Raw genomic sequence first — 14,176 nt, 5'->3', positions numbered from 1 at the left:
CAGGTTTTGTGACTTATGCCAAGGGATGTAAGCTTCCATACTGTGCCGTTGCCTCCGCCTGATGTACAAGAAATCTAACTAAGCCTGCTGAATTTGCGCTGTCATACTAGGCACACGGATAGCTTGCTTTTTAACTGGTGATAGAATGCAGGCTCAGGGATTCATAATGTACGCACGAGGGTAAAAATCAAAGCTTTTCGTTAATTTGCACCGGTGTGCTACCCAGATGTGCTACCTAGTCGTTTCATTAGGCTTACATCTATTTATATGAACTATGCATTAATGCAAACATTGCCTCACTTACAAAAGTGACAATTTGGGCTAGTTGGTACAACGTTTTCAATGAGAAAGTAGCGCTGACACAGACAAGGACAAACCATGTGCACACCCCTCGCTTCGTCCTTGTCTTTTTCATTGCAATGCTTTAGCTCAGACATTTTTCTTTCTTCTTTCTTTTTCTTTTTTTCTTCTTTTTTTTCTAATGCTTATCTAACAGCTCAATCTCTCGTACTTCGTAAGTTTGGATTGCTACCTGCATACCGTGTGATGTGCATACCAGTTGTTGCTTCACACCCGTTCTTTTTTTGTGTGTGTGACAGAAAATAGCGAGGATAAACATGAAAGAAAGAAAAACTTGTGTTGGGTGAGGCCAAGTTTAGCCCGATTTTACAAGGCCATTCCGGTCAGTCCCCGCCACCGGCAGCTGATCCCGGAGGGAAGAAGCTAGGACAACCCCCAGCTCCGCTGTTTCTCCAGCCTTGCGCCACCAGTGCGCCACCAGTGCAGCACCAGTGCAGGGCTGCCCTTTGAAATGGCATAGTAAGGGGTGCACATATGCCCTTTGTGCTCACACTCGAGCAGGTGTAAAAGCTGGCTTCGCTGTTATAATACCCTATCTGCGGTGGTGCACCCTTTACATACGGCGCAGATTTCTTTCTTCTTCTTTGCTAACACTATCGCACCAAGCTGAAGCTTAAGAAGGCTCGGCTGTTAAAAGCCAGCTTGTAGTACTACAGCATGCATCCACAGAGTCACTCAGGGTCGCCTCCTCGTGGCTGTGTGCTGCTGCTGTGCCGATATCTGTGCATCTAATGTGTCTTGCACCCTCGTTGCATGGCAAGTGGCACTCCCTTGTGTGCACATCGCTCTCACTGGCCGTTCCATGCGAGTCGCTCTCCCCTGTCATGTGGTTTCTTTCTGCCACCTGTTTTCCCCCACCACTCTCTTGGGAACAACCTGACAAGCAGTCTTCGGGTGTCTGAGCCATAGCACCTAAGCAGTGACCAAAAGACACATCACATGGGCTAAGTAAGGCATAAGCTAGGGAGTGGTGATGATATGACTTTGGGATGACTTGTTGCATTGTCATATATGGGTGCATTGGCCGTTTGTGTGGGCTCATGGAGCCAATTCGTTAGAGCCCTTGCATGTCCCATCTCCTGTCGGCAGCTGGCTTGGAGACAACTAAGTTGCTTCTGTGCAAATATTTTTGCGTCTGTGATGCGATCATTTGTTGTATATGATAGTTGTACGTTCCGCATCTGTATCGGACACAATGGGGTCGATCTTCATTGGTCTCTGTGGCAGTGGTGGATTTAATGGGGAATAAGGGGGGATTGCCCCTCCTCCCTCCCAAAGCCACTAATTCACCCCCTCCCCCCTTCTAAACCACTCGACCCTGATTTTTGCGCACGTGTAATTTTTTAGACCGCGGCAAGCAAAGCTCCCCTAACTTCCAACTCGTTAGGCTCACTGTTGGCTAACGCAACCTCTGCCTTAGTGGGAGCATGCTACTAATCGCTTTTTCCTCACAGCGGCAATTTTTCCCCTTCGAGGAGTATTGGCGTGGCAGTGAGGAGGGAGCCTTTTTTAAACTGGTGACACGGTTGTCTGCAAGATGTTGATGAAAGAACCACTTGGTGTGCAAATGAGAACAAATCATGGCGTTTTGGTTGGTTGTGCCCCTGTTCGGTAGCATGAATTCGTGAAGTGACATCTCCATTGCGGCACACCCGAAGGAGCGCAAATGATTGGCATTGATTGGTACTGACATTTCTTTTCAGAACTTTCATTATTACTGTCTGTATACAGCTTACTCGATAGCTCAGGCCTTAACCCTTTAACTACCACTACTGAGACAACTCGTGAAACCACCCACGCGCACCCCCTGCTACTCCCGAGTATACTCGTATTGCTTTTTAAACTCGCTCCCTGCCACTCCAGAGACAACTCTTGCGGAAAAAAAATTGCGGTCATGTCCCGTTATCTATGGAGAGGTCACCTAAACACATAGAACTTTAAAATCAAATTTTAGACAACAGATGGAGCGCACGTTTTTGCACCCGCGTCGCTTCGTCTCGGCAGAGCGCAGCTATGGCGAGTCAGCGCACCACGTCGTCCGCGCTTTGACGGATGAAGAAATTCAAGAACTCCTGATGAATTCTGACTCAGATGTAGTATCATCTTGGGGAACAGCGCGAACTAACAGGGACACAATAAGAAAGAAGTGGACAGGACTAGCGCTGACTTTCAACTCAATTTATTGGAAAAGACGTGACTACTTATACATACACAGAATCCTCCTCCCCCACACCACGGGGGAGGAGGATTCTGTGTATGTATAAGTAGTCACGTCTTTTCCAATAAATTGAGTTGAAAGTCAGCGCTAGTCCTGTCCACTGCTTTCTTATTGTGTCCCTGTTAGTTCGCGCTGTTCCCCAAGGTGCAAGTACACCAACTCGCCCAACTCGCCACCCTGCTTCAGATGTAGTAGTATCATGTTGCATTACTAGCATAAAATTTCCGCACAACCGGCATGAAAAAAAAAAATACCCGGCAGGGGGTGAGGAGCAGTCAGATAAAAACCCGGCAGTGAAAGGGTTAAGGTGACTAGCTAGTTTTATACGTAAAATCTCCCCCGTCGACATAGATTTTGAAAATACTTCTATATTTATTTTTCAATTATTTCTTTGCACTTCCTTGAGTGAATGACTACTTCCTTTTTGATGGCAGACTTTGCAGGACATTTCACAGCACCTGTTTTCACGGAAGGGAAGTAACCATAAGAGTCATAGTAATTATTCCCGAGTAATTATAGAAGGGAGCTTCATCGCGCACGTAGCAGATGTTCATCAATGCTTTCAACATTGTTTGCTGATGTGCTTGGTCGGGCCAATCGTCGCCACGCTAAGCTGCAACTTCCACGGCATTACAAGTGGCGCAGAAAAGGAAAGAGATGCGCCCTGTTCGACTGTGCTAACTTCGTTATTACTGATGGCAATAACAAAATTCTTGCTGGGGAATGTTGCTTGAACTAAGCATTGGAGGAGGGGACTTCAGGACAACTTTTTAACTCTTACGCACTACAGCCGATGGTTTGTAGATACCTGCTGGGGTTCTGGGAGGCGCGAGTACTTTCAGAACAGGGAACATCATCTTCTTTCTCCGGGGAGCGGTGTGGTGGCTTTGCCGGAATGCATCTTGCTGACCGTGTTGCAATTCACCTTCCAGCACACACGACCTGGTGAACATAACCCAGAGAACACCCTACTGATGGAGACAACGTGAAGCCGTCAGCGTGTCCACGCATTCCACAGCTCTGGTCGAGGGCTCCAGGCCCTTTCGCAGCGAAAGCGACACCGGACTACCACTCTGCATTTTACTGCCTATTCTCGATTCAAGCCCCCCTCCTCCCCTTCGACGGTGATGTGTGGCTACCTTTCATGTCTTTCGTGATGTTTGTACGAAGAAGTATGATGAATGTGGGGTTCCGCCATCGCAACACTATCAGGGCGCATCTGCGTGGCTTTTACGGACCGCCTGCTTTTTTCAGGGAAGTAACTTTTGAAGTCTACTCTGTTGTTTTGATAGAGAAACGCGACAAAACGATCGACGCAGTCCTTGGACCGGTAATCAAAACTGCCACCGTAATCCTCTCAAGGCTGCACCCGAAACTTTTAGGTACTAGCGGAGCAGAAGAATAAGTTTGCTGTATATGGCTAACCTTCCCGTTGATCCGGTGATTGTCATCTATGTTTGAGTGTTTTGTTACTCTTCTAAAGCAGAGTGAAGGTGTGGCACAGAAGATTGTTGCTCTGCACTGGTGCTTTGTTCTAGTATGAGTGGTACACCAATTTTAAGCATGGTGTACTAGTTTGATTATTAAGGTACAATTAGCGTTACACGATGTGCCGAAGCACGTCAGGTTAATTTGAATGTTTGATGTCTTCTTGTGTGCTTGATGGAGACAAATGCTGGTGGAGAGATTTGGCACCACTATTTGTGCTAACCTTTAGCCTAACATCGAAGCAGTGCAAACCAGCAGAAATTCGGTGTAAGAGAACGCATTTCTTTGTGGCCTATTGCAACGGAAATATTCCAATCTCTCTTTCTTTTTCATTTTAGCTCGTTTTGTGTTGCTGTAGCAGCGGAATATCCGAAACTGCACTGCTGTTCCTTGTTATTGTGGCCTATAGGTTGAGATTGACGCTCATGTGATTGCCTTCAAAAATTGCTGTCAAGTGTGTTAGTATGTTTCCAGTAGTTTGCGAATTGTGTAACGGTATGTGCGCACAAAAGCTTAGTTGGCCTTGGCTTAGCTTCGTGTGATATTTTTAAATATCTAGTAAGAGCAGAGAGAAGCGTGTGACAATGGCCAAGCATCGGTTCTCTGTTGCCTCTCGGTCGGAATCGCAAGGAGTGAATTTAGTTGCACAACTCGCACGCTTTTGGTGTGCTTTGTCGAGAGAGTGGTGGCAGCAACCTCTAGTCACGTGTTTTGGCAATCCATCTTTTTTTTTTCCACTGTGCATGCAGGCATAAAGTACTTCACGTGGGTTTTGCATAGAGTCGAGTTTTTCTACTGCTTGTACTACCGGGAGTTCAGTGTGCAGAGGTTAGTTACGGCTTGATGCAATTTCGTTGTTAAAGTTGCTTTTCTTTTTTTGTACTTGTTGATTCTTGTAAATACCCTGTAATTTATTTCGCAGACACAATAAACGGCCTGTTTCTTTACAGAACTTGTGCTTGTTCTTCGGTGCGTTCTCTGTTTTCTTTCAATGCGGGCTTTCCAAGTGAAACAAAAAATTTTACAGGCAGAGGAAAACCATATAGATTCACAAGCATGACACCAGACATAAAAAGCTAGAGTAAGGATTCATGTTGCAAATGGGTGCTAATTGGTCAAGAGTGCTTAGTACAGTTGAACCTGGTTATAACAAACACTGATTTAGCGAATTATGGGCTATAGCGAACTAAATACAAACTTTGGTTGGCCCCACTTCATTTCAATGACACTTATTCTTTTATAGCGAAAGTGAAACTGTGAAAGTCGCGCGCACTATCGGATATAATGAAGAAATATTTGACCAGTAGGCTGAGAGCTACTTGGAACAACCCCCGGCATCCAAAACGGCAGTAGTAGAAAAGGCCGCTTTGTTCGTGGACACTGGGAAACTACATCCTGCTCAGTGCTGTGAGTAGCCACCAGACAAAGATCACATCCTTCCCCCCCCAAAAAAGGAATGCAGGCCTGTCTTGTTTAAATGATGTTTGTTCTGTTGCAATATCCAGTTTCGTGTTCTGGTTCATTGAGCTTGAAGTGCCACAAGGAGAAAGATATGGGTTACGTTGTTTATAGTAGGTTAAAAGATTAAAATAACGCGTTTTTGTATCGAGGATTTTTTGCGGGCAACAGATTGCCGATTGGTTTGAACCGATTTTTAGCGATACTGTTACAACGAATATTGGATATAACAAACTAAATTACTGTCCCAATACTACTTTGTTATAACAAGGTTTGACTGTAACAAAAAAGGTATTAATAAAAGCTCCTGGCATGCAGACAAACCTTGTTTCTGTTCAACAAACGTACGTTACTAGACAGTTCCTACTAGTGAGTAATGAACTACTAATTAATACGATCAAGCACCTACCATTTAAACGAGGCTCGCTGCTGCTAAGTACAGGGGTGAGACAGCTGCGCATATTGCGCAGTTTTGATACAAATTGGTTTTGCTGCGCCAGGCTGCTCCAAAAGCTTGAAAATTGCAAAAATTGCGCCAAACTGCTCCAAAACAGCCCGAGAGCCAAGGATTTTAAAGGGACAGACAACCGATTTTTGTCGAGTATATATTCTCTATCCCAAATGAAAGGGAATCACTTAAAGCACCTTGACGAGAAACGGTTTTGCTGATAACGCCCTAGAACTTTTTAAATAGAATTTTTTTATCTACGAACCGTATGTGTCCCTCCCAAAACTAATGCTGGCAACCATGACATGGAGTAGCTCGGCAACATACTTTTGTCTGTATGCGAAATAAAAAACACTATTTAAAAACTTGTTCCCAGCTAAAAAAGTTTGAATCGCAGGCTTTCCTGTTCCTTTATGTGTCTTTTTAATGCAACAGTCTATTTTGCACGAATGCGCCATCTGTTGGGATAGACGATAGGTAGAATCTGGCTTCACGTTGTGGAGGCGGGAAGTTCGATTCTCCCCGGGCGCGACGTTTTTTTTTTTTTTTTTTTTTTAAGCTGCCGTTGGGCCGTTGGCGTATTTGGAAAGTGAAATCAAATATTTTGGCAGAAAAAACGCCTCTGCCTCAGGCAGAATCGTCAAAGCTCCTTCACTGGGTCTGTTTACTGAACGCTGCCGTTGATTCTGGGAATGGAGACTCAGTTAGCCACACTGAGAGCAACCCAGCGGCGGCGGGCGGCGTGTTTAAAAAAATTTCAAAATAATGCTAAAAAATACATATACAATTTAAGTTTGTACAAATACTTGTGTTAAAAGGTTTCCAATACGTAAATAAACATTTAGGCAGTTACAGTAGCTGCTAGGTTTGCAGGTCACGTGACAGGGACACATATTGTAGTGCCAAGTTTCGACACTACGAACCGCCACCCTTCCGTTTTCAGGAAGTTTGCTGCCAAATTAAAATTATTTCCGCCAGTTTGTTTAGAAATTGCTTGTGGTTACCGGGCTATATAAAACGCCTGCTTTAATATGAGCTAGAGAACATATACGCGGCAAAAATCGGTTGTCTGTCCCTTTAACGCTCCCGTCAGTTTCAGTGGGGAAAAATGCTTTCTGACGGCATAATTTTTCAGGAGCCCCAAGGTGACGCTGTTTGTAAAGGTTTAATTGATTGATTATTCAATAAAAAACCCGCATAAAATTGTCCCCGAGACAATTTTTTCAAAAATGACCATGTCGGGTTGCACATGTTATATTTTGTGAGTTTTTAATGTTTTCCCATCGAAAGCCATTGCAAATTCCTGCAGAAAAATTACTTCTGTGTACGGAGGCGACAAACTGCTTGTGCAAGTTGATGAAAAAACAGCAATTTTCGGAGCGCCGTATCTCCGGAACGGCATAACTGGGCGCCGCCATCTTGGTGTGGTGAAGATTGGAAAACATGGCCGCCGGGCGAAGAAGTTGCTCGGGGTTCAGGCAGAGTGCTCTTCGTAGATTTCTGCCGTGATTTTGGTTATGGGGGTGGCTGGGTTTGCATTTAGTCGTTTGAGTTGTTGGGGGAAGTTGCGCGACTGGAAAGACGGGAGTTCATCAAAAACAACGTGATGCCCGCGAATTCGCCATGTTTCGGCCTTGAGTGTGAGGAGCAGTGCGTGCTTGAAATGAAATTTCGGACTCATTGCAGTGTTACAAAACGCTGAGTTATTGCTGCCTTTGACAGCGAGCTCGTGAGCCGCGGGAATGGGGCGATCGACACTGCCGAAGTGGTGGAGGCTACATCGCCGCAAAATGTTCAAGCAGTGTCCGATAGCGGGACGAGATATTATTGCACGTTAGAGGTAATGGTTCATCTATCTGAAGTGAAATAATACCAAAAGAAAGGTGGCTAAACATACCACCGTTACTGAAATTACGATCGTAGTGAACGTGCACCTTGGGGATTGAAATGGGAGGGCTGGTGGGGTGCGACGACTGCCAGTGACCCTCGCTTTGCGCAACTTTTGCCGGGGCTCTCTACTCTTGTGCATAAGGGCGAGTATGGGATTACAAAAATATTAATTTCGGGATCCACATGATAATAAAAATGCCTTACGATTGCTTAGGTTTTCAATCCAATATCTTCGACGGCACTCTATGCTGTCTATGCGCAGAGTCTAAGAAGTAAAAAAAAAATGGTTTGTAAAAAGGTAGTGCAGTTCGTACCTTGTGATGCTCCGGTAGAAAAAACTTTATTGAAAGGCTGTTTCAGTGTTATGCACGTTCGAAACCGATTAAAAAGTGCAGTTTTCCCCTTCAAGTTGCCAAAAATTCGATATTTTAGGCTCCTAAGGTGACATAATAAATGTCGTTCTTCTGCTCCAAATCAAGGTTCTTCTGCTACAAAATCGAAATTTCGCTGCTCCAAAAACTGCTCCCAAAACAGATTTAGCTGTCTCACCCCTGTAAGTAACAACTTATGTTAATTACCAATAAGTGCGACACTCAAAAGGTGGAGAAATATGCCTGGTGCTTTCACTTTTCCTCGTATCGAGATAGATAAAATCAGATATTGCCCCATCTTGGCCCCTTCCATTTGTAAAACCGGAAGCTAGCTTCACTGAGTGAGCAGACGTGGTGCTTGGGCACGTCCACCATCCACCTTGGCCACCAAAGCCAGGCATTTGGGACAGGTTCCTGGATCTTCTGGTGTAAGTCCCCGAGTCTTCGGTGATTGATCATGTGCAGGCCACCCCAGCCTGAAGCTTCCGGGGAGGGGAGCAGACACATGAGGGAATTTGGGCATGTGTGTCTCATTTGATGAGCGGCTTATGACAGAAGCAAGCATAAGGTGCTAATGTCTGTATTACAGACCCTAAGGGACGAACGGCCTGTGTAGTTCCATTGGGTGTAATACCTGTTCTTCACAGTGGCAGCAGATTAAGGGTTCTCTAGCAAGCAGTTTTTTTTTCACCTGTTTTGTTGGACGTACTGACGGGCGTTCCTATGCATTCACGTGGCCACGTGTTTATGCTGATTTTACTGTTGTAGAAAGGAGCCGTGGACTTGGTATGCTGTGACCTCCTACGTTTATTTCTGGTGCGTAAACCCAGCAATACAGGGCGGCGATGACAAGCCCAGATGCACGGTTGTGTTTCATCTCTGATGTCACATGGCACCGCTGAAGCTCATAATGTTGCCGCCACTACATTGTGAAACGTCCTTACTTGCTCTACAATTTTGTGGTGCACAGAACCTGGTGACTCATCCTCTGTATCGACGGTCTAAAAAACCTTTTCTTCCCCTGGTCGGTTTCGAATCATGAATTCTTGATCATCAAGCAAGCACACTAACCGCTGGGCCACAGAAGCCATATTTTTTGTGAACACCAAGAGCCGGAGGCGACAGCTGCGCTTCACTGTGGATGCTGCTGTTGCTAGAAAACACTAAAGAATGAGTGAATAATTTAGAATCTCTCCAGTTAAATGTGTGCAGCGCTGCTCTAGACCCCATTGCCGCCAGGTGATGTACGCACGGTGCACACTATTGTGGACACTGTGGTTGCTAAGGCACATTGCAGGCTAGGGGCTGAGTGCGTAATTTGCTTGGATGGAATTGGACTGCATCAGAGTTGACCGTCAAGCTAGCTTGCTAGCCACTGTGTCACCGAAACGGTCAATTTCCCTCCATTTTTGCTTATGGTCAATGCTTTAACTGTGGGTATGGGTTACAGATGAAGAAAAGAACACAAATGGTGCTGGCAAATGGAAGATCCGATTTGCTAATTGAGTTTGGACCAAATTTCTCCTTGGCAAATCCTCCTAGTGTGCCATTTTGTGTGGGCCATCATCATCCAGAGACAGCAGGGCACAGAGAGAGAAGCACATTTTTATGATGAAAGGAATGACAGAGAGGAGGTTGTCCTGAGGAGATCCACTGTCCAGCTGCTCTTTTATAGCCTTTTGCCTCAGAAGACTGTTAATACATCCCCTTTCCTGCCTCTAGCTCAGTCCACATATACGTGGTACCGTCAGCACATTGGTCCACAGGCTGATCCGTTAAGACATCTTTAGAAGTGCAAGAAGACCTAACCATTAACTTATGATTTGCCATTTTGGACTGCCCAGAAGTGCTTTAGAGCAGCTTCGTACGGTTTTGCTAGAGTTCCCACTGCTAAAGCAGTCCTGGACTGCCCACTGGATTGGGACAAGAGAGACTATATTGTCACGCACGTGAAATGTAGTTCGGCTAATCTCGTAACTCCATCCTCCAAGCTGAAGAAGAAGAAGAAGAACGGGGGCGTTCGAGAAAGAGAAGAAAGAAGCTGGTTTGAACAATCGGCGCACCAGTTTTCCCTCCGCCTCCAGAGCCAACGTTGTGCAAATAAAATAATCCCGGACGTGTCACACGCCCACCTCACTGGCGGCCGGCCGTCCCCTCACTGCATGCCCTTCACCCTTTGGCGATGAACATCGTCATCACTTTGGAATGCGCGCGCCGCTCGCGCCGTGGCCGGCGGCAGCCCCTCGAGGCGACCAGCAGCAGCGGCGGGCCGAACCCCGCATGCAGCCGAGCTCCTGCGCTCCGCTCTGCCCGTGAGGGCGGCGGGGCATGGTGTTGTGGCCGCCGTCGCTGCTTGCTTGTACCATAGTGCTGCGCCTCGCGCTCGCCGCCGCGGTAGGCATGTCTCGCCGGCGCCTCCAGCAGTCGTCGTCGGCCCGCGATGACGAGGATGGAGTCGCTGCCTCCCCGCCGGGGTCCCTGCATCTGCCCGAGCTGCTCGGCCGCATGCTGAAGGACGCCGCCGCGGCTGAAGACGAGGGCGCCTTTCGACTCGACGACGGCTCCGTCTGGAAGCCCCTCCGGGAGTCTGACCAGGTAAGCAGCTGGTCCGCCAACCTCGTCGAGCTGCGCGCTTTGGCTACGCAAAGCTCGCTGTTCCCGTGCGTAAACCCGGCGGCGTAAGTTTCCAGGACGCGATTTCGATAACCTAAGATGACGATGACGAAGATGAGATGATGATGTCTCGACGCGTGGAGGAAAGAAAGCTCCGAAGCCTCGCTGACGAATACAAAACTAATAAAGCGCTGAGCCATCAGGCAGCAAGAGGTTGACTTTGACCGTTGAACTTACGGCCTAGAAACTTTTGTCGCTGGGTGTAAGCAGCTCAAACTCTTTTGACGGTGTGGCTGTTACTGTATATGCCCCCATAGGGAGTTTGTACGTGCAGTAACTCTAGCTGGAGTTACTACATGGTCATACTCCCTACGGGAGCATATGCAGTAACTCTCAGCATGATCAGGTTCCAAGGATCCTCGAAGAGTTTCGAGGCCACGTTCCGAGCTGAAACATCACTGAGAATGAGCTCTCTAATCAGTGCCCAGTGTCGCATCTAGAAAGCTAACCCGCCCCAGCCGTCCACCACATGCCTAAAAAAACGCAGCTGCACTGTTAAAAGACGACAGTCGATTACACGAACGTTTAGCAATTACTCATGCGATAGCTTTTCTTGCAGCCGAATTCTGCGCCCGCCATGTTTTGCTATACGCTTCAGCGTAGCAGCCAACGTACCTTAGCTTCCCTAGCCAATTAAACTATTTTGATATTGTCGCACGGCGGCAGAATGAAGATGAGACGAACCATGGTAGACGAGGTGGTGATTTAATGGCATCCATGATAGCACGAACGAACACCGAGCTCGGTCTTGCCACACTCAGAATATCGTCGTTTTCTGTCGGCCTCCGCAGTGTGCCACTGCCCACTTCTTTATTGTCTCGTAACAATACCTTCAGCGTAGCATAGGTGTACATGCAAACCTCGTTTCCGATGATGACGATGAAAATGGCACGGACTTTGAGGTCATCTAAATTACGGTGCAAGTTCCGAAAAAAGTGTGGACGACAAGCATATGCCGTACAACGCATTCCGAACAGGTCTGCCCTGTCAATCGACACGCTGACCGTCGCTGAATGAATGATTGATTGATTGATTGTGGCGCCGAAACTACACAGGTAATGAGGCGTGCCGTACTGGAGCGCTCCGGATTAATTTTGACGACTTCGGGATCTTTAACGTGCGCCGAAATCTCGAACACACGGGCGTTTTCGCTTTTCGCCTCCATCAGAAAAGCGGCCGGGAATCGAACCCGCGTCCTCATGCTCAGTAGCGCAACGCCTTAGGCACCGTGGCGGGTTAATTTAAAACTGACCAGCATGGCTGGTGTTTTCCACGAAAAAGCGATTCGGTAATGAACAACGGGTGCTTTTAACTTCTTGCCTATATGCCATCCTGGAACGGACGCAGCAAAATGAGCCACCGCGGCGGGTGGCCGTCGCTGAATCACTATACGCAACAAACCACGCTATCTTGTTCTTCAGTGTGAGTGCAGAATTCAGCAATAGACTGAACTGCAGCCGCTCATTACCCTCTAGAATGCGCGGACAGGTAAGCATGCTTTTGGGGGTGGCTTTTCGTGGCGGCCGAATTCGGTGGAGTTAAGGCCCGTTCACACTTGCGACGAAGCGACGCGATTTCTGTAGCGGCGACAAATAAATAAGGTACTCCGCGCACCTAAAATGAATCGCTCAAGGATGTGACTTCAAAAGAGGCAGCACGAAAAATTGGCTATGCATGGTAGGTGCCACACCCCTTTCATGTAGCCAATCTCCTTCTCAGATAGGGCCACGGACGGTCGGCGTGCTATCTCAGCCGCCTCAATGATTTCTCCTGACTTATGATTGGCGTGCCCAGCAATGACGGCACAACACTCAGAGGGGCGTTAACAGCCATCATCGCGGCAATGAATGCCCAAGTGGCCTTTGACTTTGATTGTGACTTTGTGTCTGCCCCACAGACCAGCTAGAATAGACCAAACCCCAAACTCTGCTAAGACTTTCCTGTAACGTTCGAGTGCGAATGAAAAAGCGGATTTATCAGAAGGAAGTATAGCGCTGCAGACCAACCCCCGTGTCTAGTTTCAGTTTCACTAAACTTTATTCCTCTCTCCTCTTTGCTCGCCCACATCGAAACTCGAGCGCGTTGTGCAGCGAGTTACTGGACCGTTGTAATCCCGCAGGTCAGGGCTGCCGGCGAACGCGTGGGAGACCTCCCGGAGGTGAAGAACGAACTCGGAGCCATCGACCGCGCAGCCTCGGCCATCGAGAACGAGCTCGTGCATCGGCAGTCAACGTTAGACGGGGAGCATCGGCTTATAGGTGCTGTCAACGAGGGCGTCGGATACATCCCCATGGCCGTTGATCCATCCGACCTTCCTGCGGGCGCGGTCCAAGGAACTGAAGCCAGCGGCCACAACAAGGGCCTGGCTCGCCCGCGCAGCCAGACAAGCCTCAGTCCAGCGGCGAAAGGCGGAAACTACAAGGAACTGGAGCGTCCAAACCTCGTGCCAAGCCAGGCGCGCCTGGAACAGAAGACTGAGGCCGACGACCGGAAGAATTCGGGCCCATCCGCCATTCCCGCCGAGGTCGACATGCTCGAACCGACCGGAGCTTCGGAGAGCAACTCCAAGTCGACTCAAACCGTGACTGTGGCGGCAGATGCGAGCGCGCAGACGAAGGCTGAGGAGCCAGAGTCGAAGCTAGAAGCCAAGCCATCTGTGGACCGGTCGGTGCAGACGAGTCGCAAAGCTTCCCGCGACAGGCAGTCGCAGACGACAGGTGCGGTGCTCATGTCCATGGGGACACAGACGGACATTGACGCCGCGCCCTGGTACCTCTTTCGCACGTCTGTCCAGAAAAAAAAGCTCGCCGCTGCCATATCGGTCTTCTTCATACTCGTGTACTTCGTCCTCTGCTACGGCGTGTTCGCCTGGGTGCGAGACTTCTACGAGGTCGAGCTTATCGAAGAGTTCGAACCTTTCGAATTCCTAAACGGACTCGCCGCTCGGGTCCGTGGACAGAATGCACCCGTGTAACACTGCCTGCATTCGAGTGAACGCTAGGTGGAACAGCAGAAGCTGTCCGCATACGGACATTTGTCAGTGCATCTGCCCATTTGCACAGACAGAAAATTTTATCCAACGCACCATGCATATATAAGAATACCTTCGGCTGCAACAAAGTTGACGTCGATGCGCTCATGAATGCAACATTTGCCGCACTGTGTTCTGCGGCAGGTTGCAACATCTGAATAAAATTTGCCAATGTGCGCGCGAGCGCAAAAATCTTGGTTGGATCGCCAATTTCGGTTATATACGCTTGCTATATTTAC

General features: G+C 48.0%; 2 protein-coding genes across 4 annotated transcripts in view; both read left to right on the top strand.

The window, feature by feature from the left end:
* Positions 1-5,018, top strand: part of Cdc50 (cell cycle control protein 50A) — a 50,879-nt gene extending 45,861 nt beyond the window's left edge. For all 3 annotated transcript variants that reach the window (XM_077694189.1, XM_077694191.1, XM_077694190.1), the window contains exon 9: positions 3,511-5,018. In XM_077694189.1, coding sequence (XP_077550315.1) covers positions 3,511-3,553 — 43 coding nt within the window. In that variant the 3' untranslated portion in view covers positions 3,554-5,018. The remainder of the gene's footprint in view (positions 1-3,510) is intronic.
* A 5,352-nt stretch (positions 5,019-10,370) lies between these two features.
* LOC144161787 (uncharacterized) lies at positions 10,371-13,880 on the top strand. The gene is made up of 2 exons (XM_077692388.1): positions 10,371-10,828; positions 13,026-13,880. Exons 1-2 carry the CDS (start codon positions 10,562-10,564, stop codon positions 13,878-13,880), a joined length of 1,122 nt encoding a protein of 373 aa, XP_077548514.1. The 5' UTR covers positions 10,371-10,561.
* Positions 13,881-14,176: the final 296 nt, after the last annotated feature.

Source organism: Haemaphysalis longicornis, unplaced genomic scaffold, assembly GCF_048455015.1.
Source record: "Haemaphysalis longicornis isolate Haplotype H1 unplaced genomic scaffold, Haemaphysalis longicornis Haplotype H1 scaffold_12, whole genome shotgun sequence".
In the NCBI taxonomy this organism is placed as follows: domain Eukaryota; kingdom Metazoa; phylum Arthropoda; class Arachnida; order Ixodida; family Ixodidae; genus Haemaphysalis; species Haemaphysalis longicornis.
This window is presented reverse-complemented; position numbering and strand designations above follow the sequence as displayed.

What these genes read in the sequence shown, in the direction of transcription:
- LOC144161787 (XM_077692388.1), top strand. Translation starts at nt 10,562, where the DNA reads ATGGTGTTGTGGCCGCCGTCGCTGCTTGCTTGTACCATAGTGCTGCGC. An exon ending in CCCTCCGGGAGTCTGACCAG is followed by an intron (nt 10,829 to 13,025) that starts GTAAGCAGCTGG and finishes GTAATCCCGCAG; the next exon opens with GTCAGGGCTGCCGGCGAACG.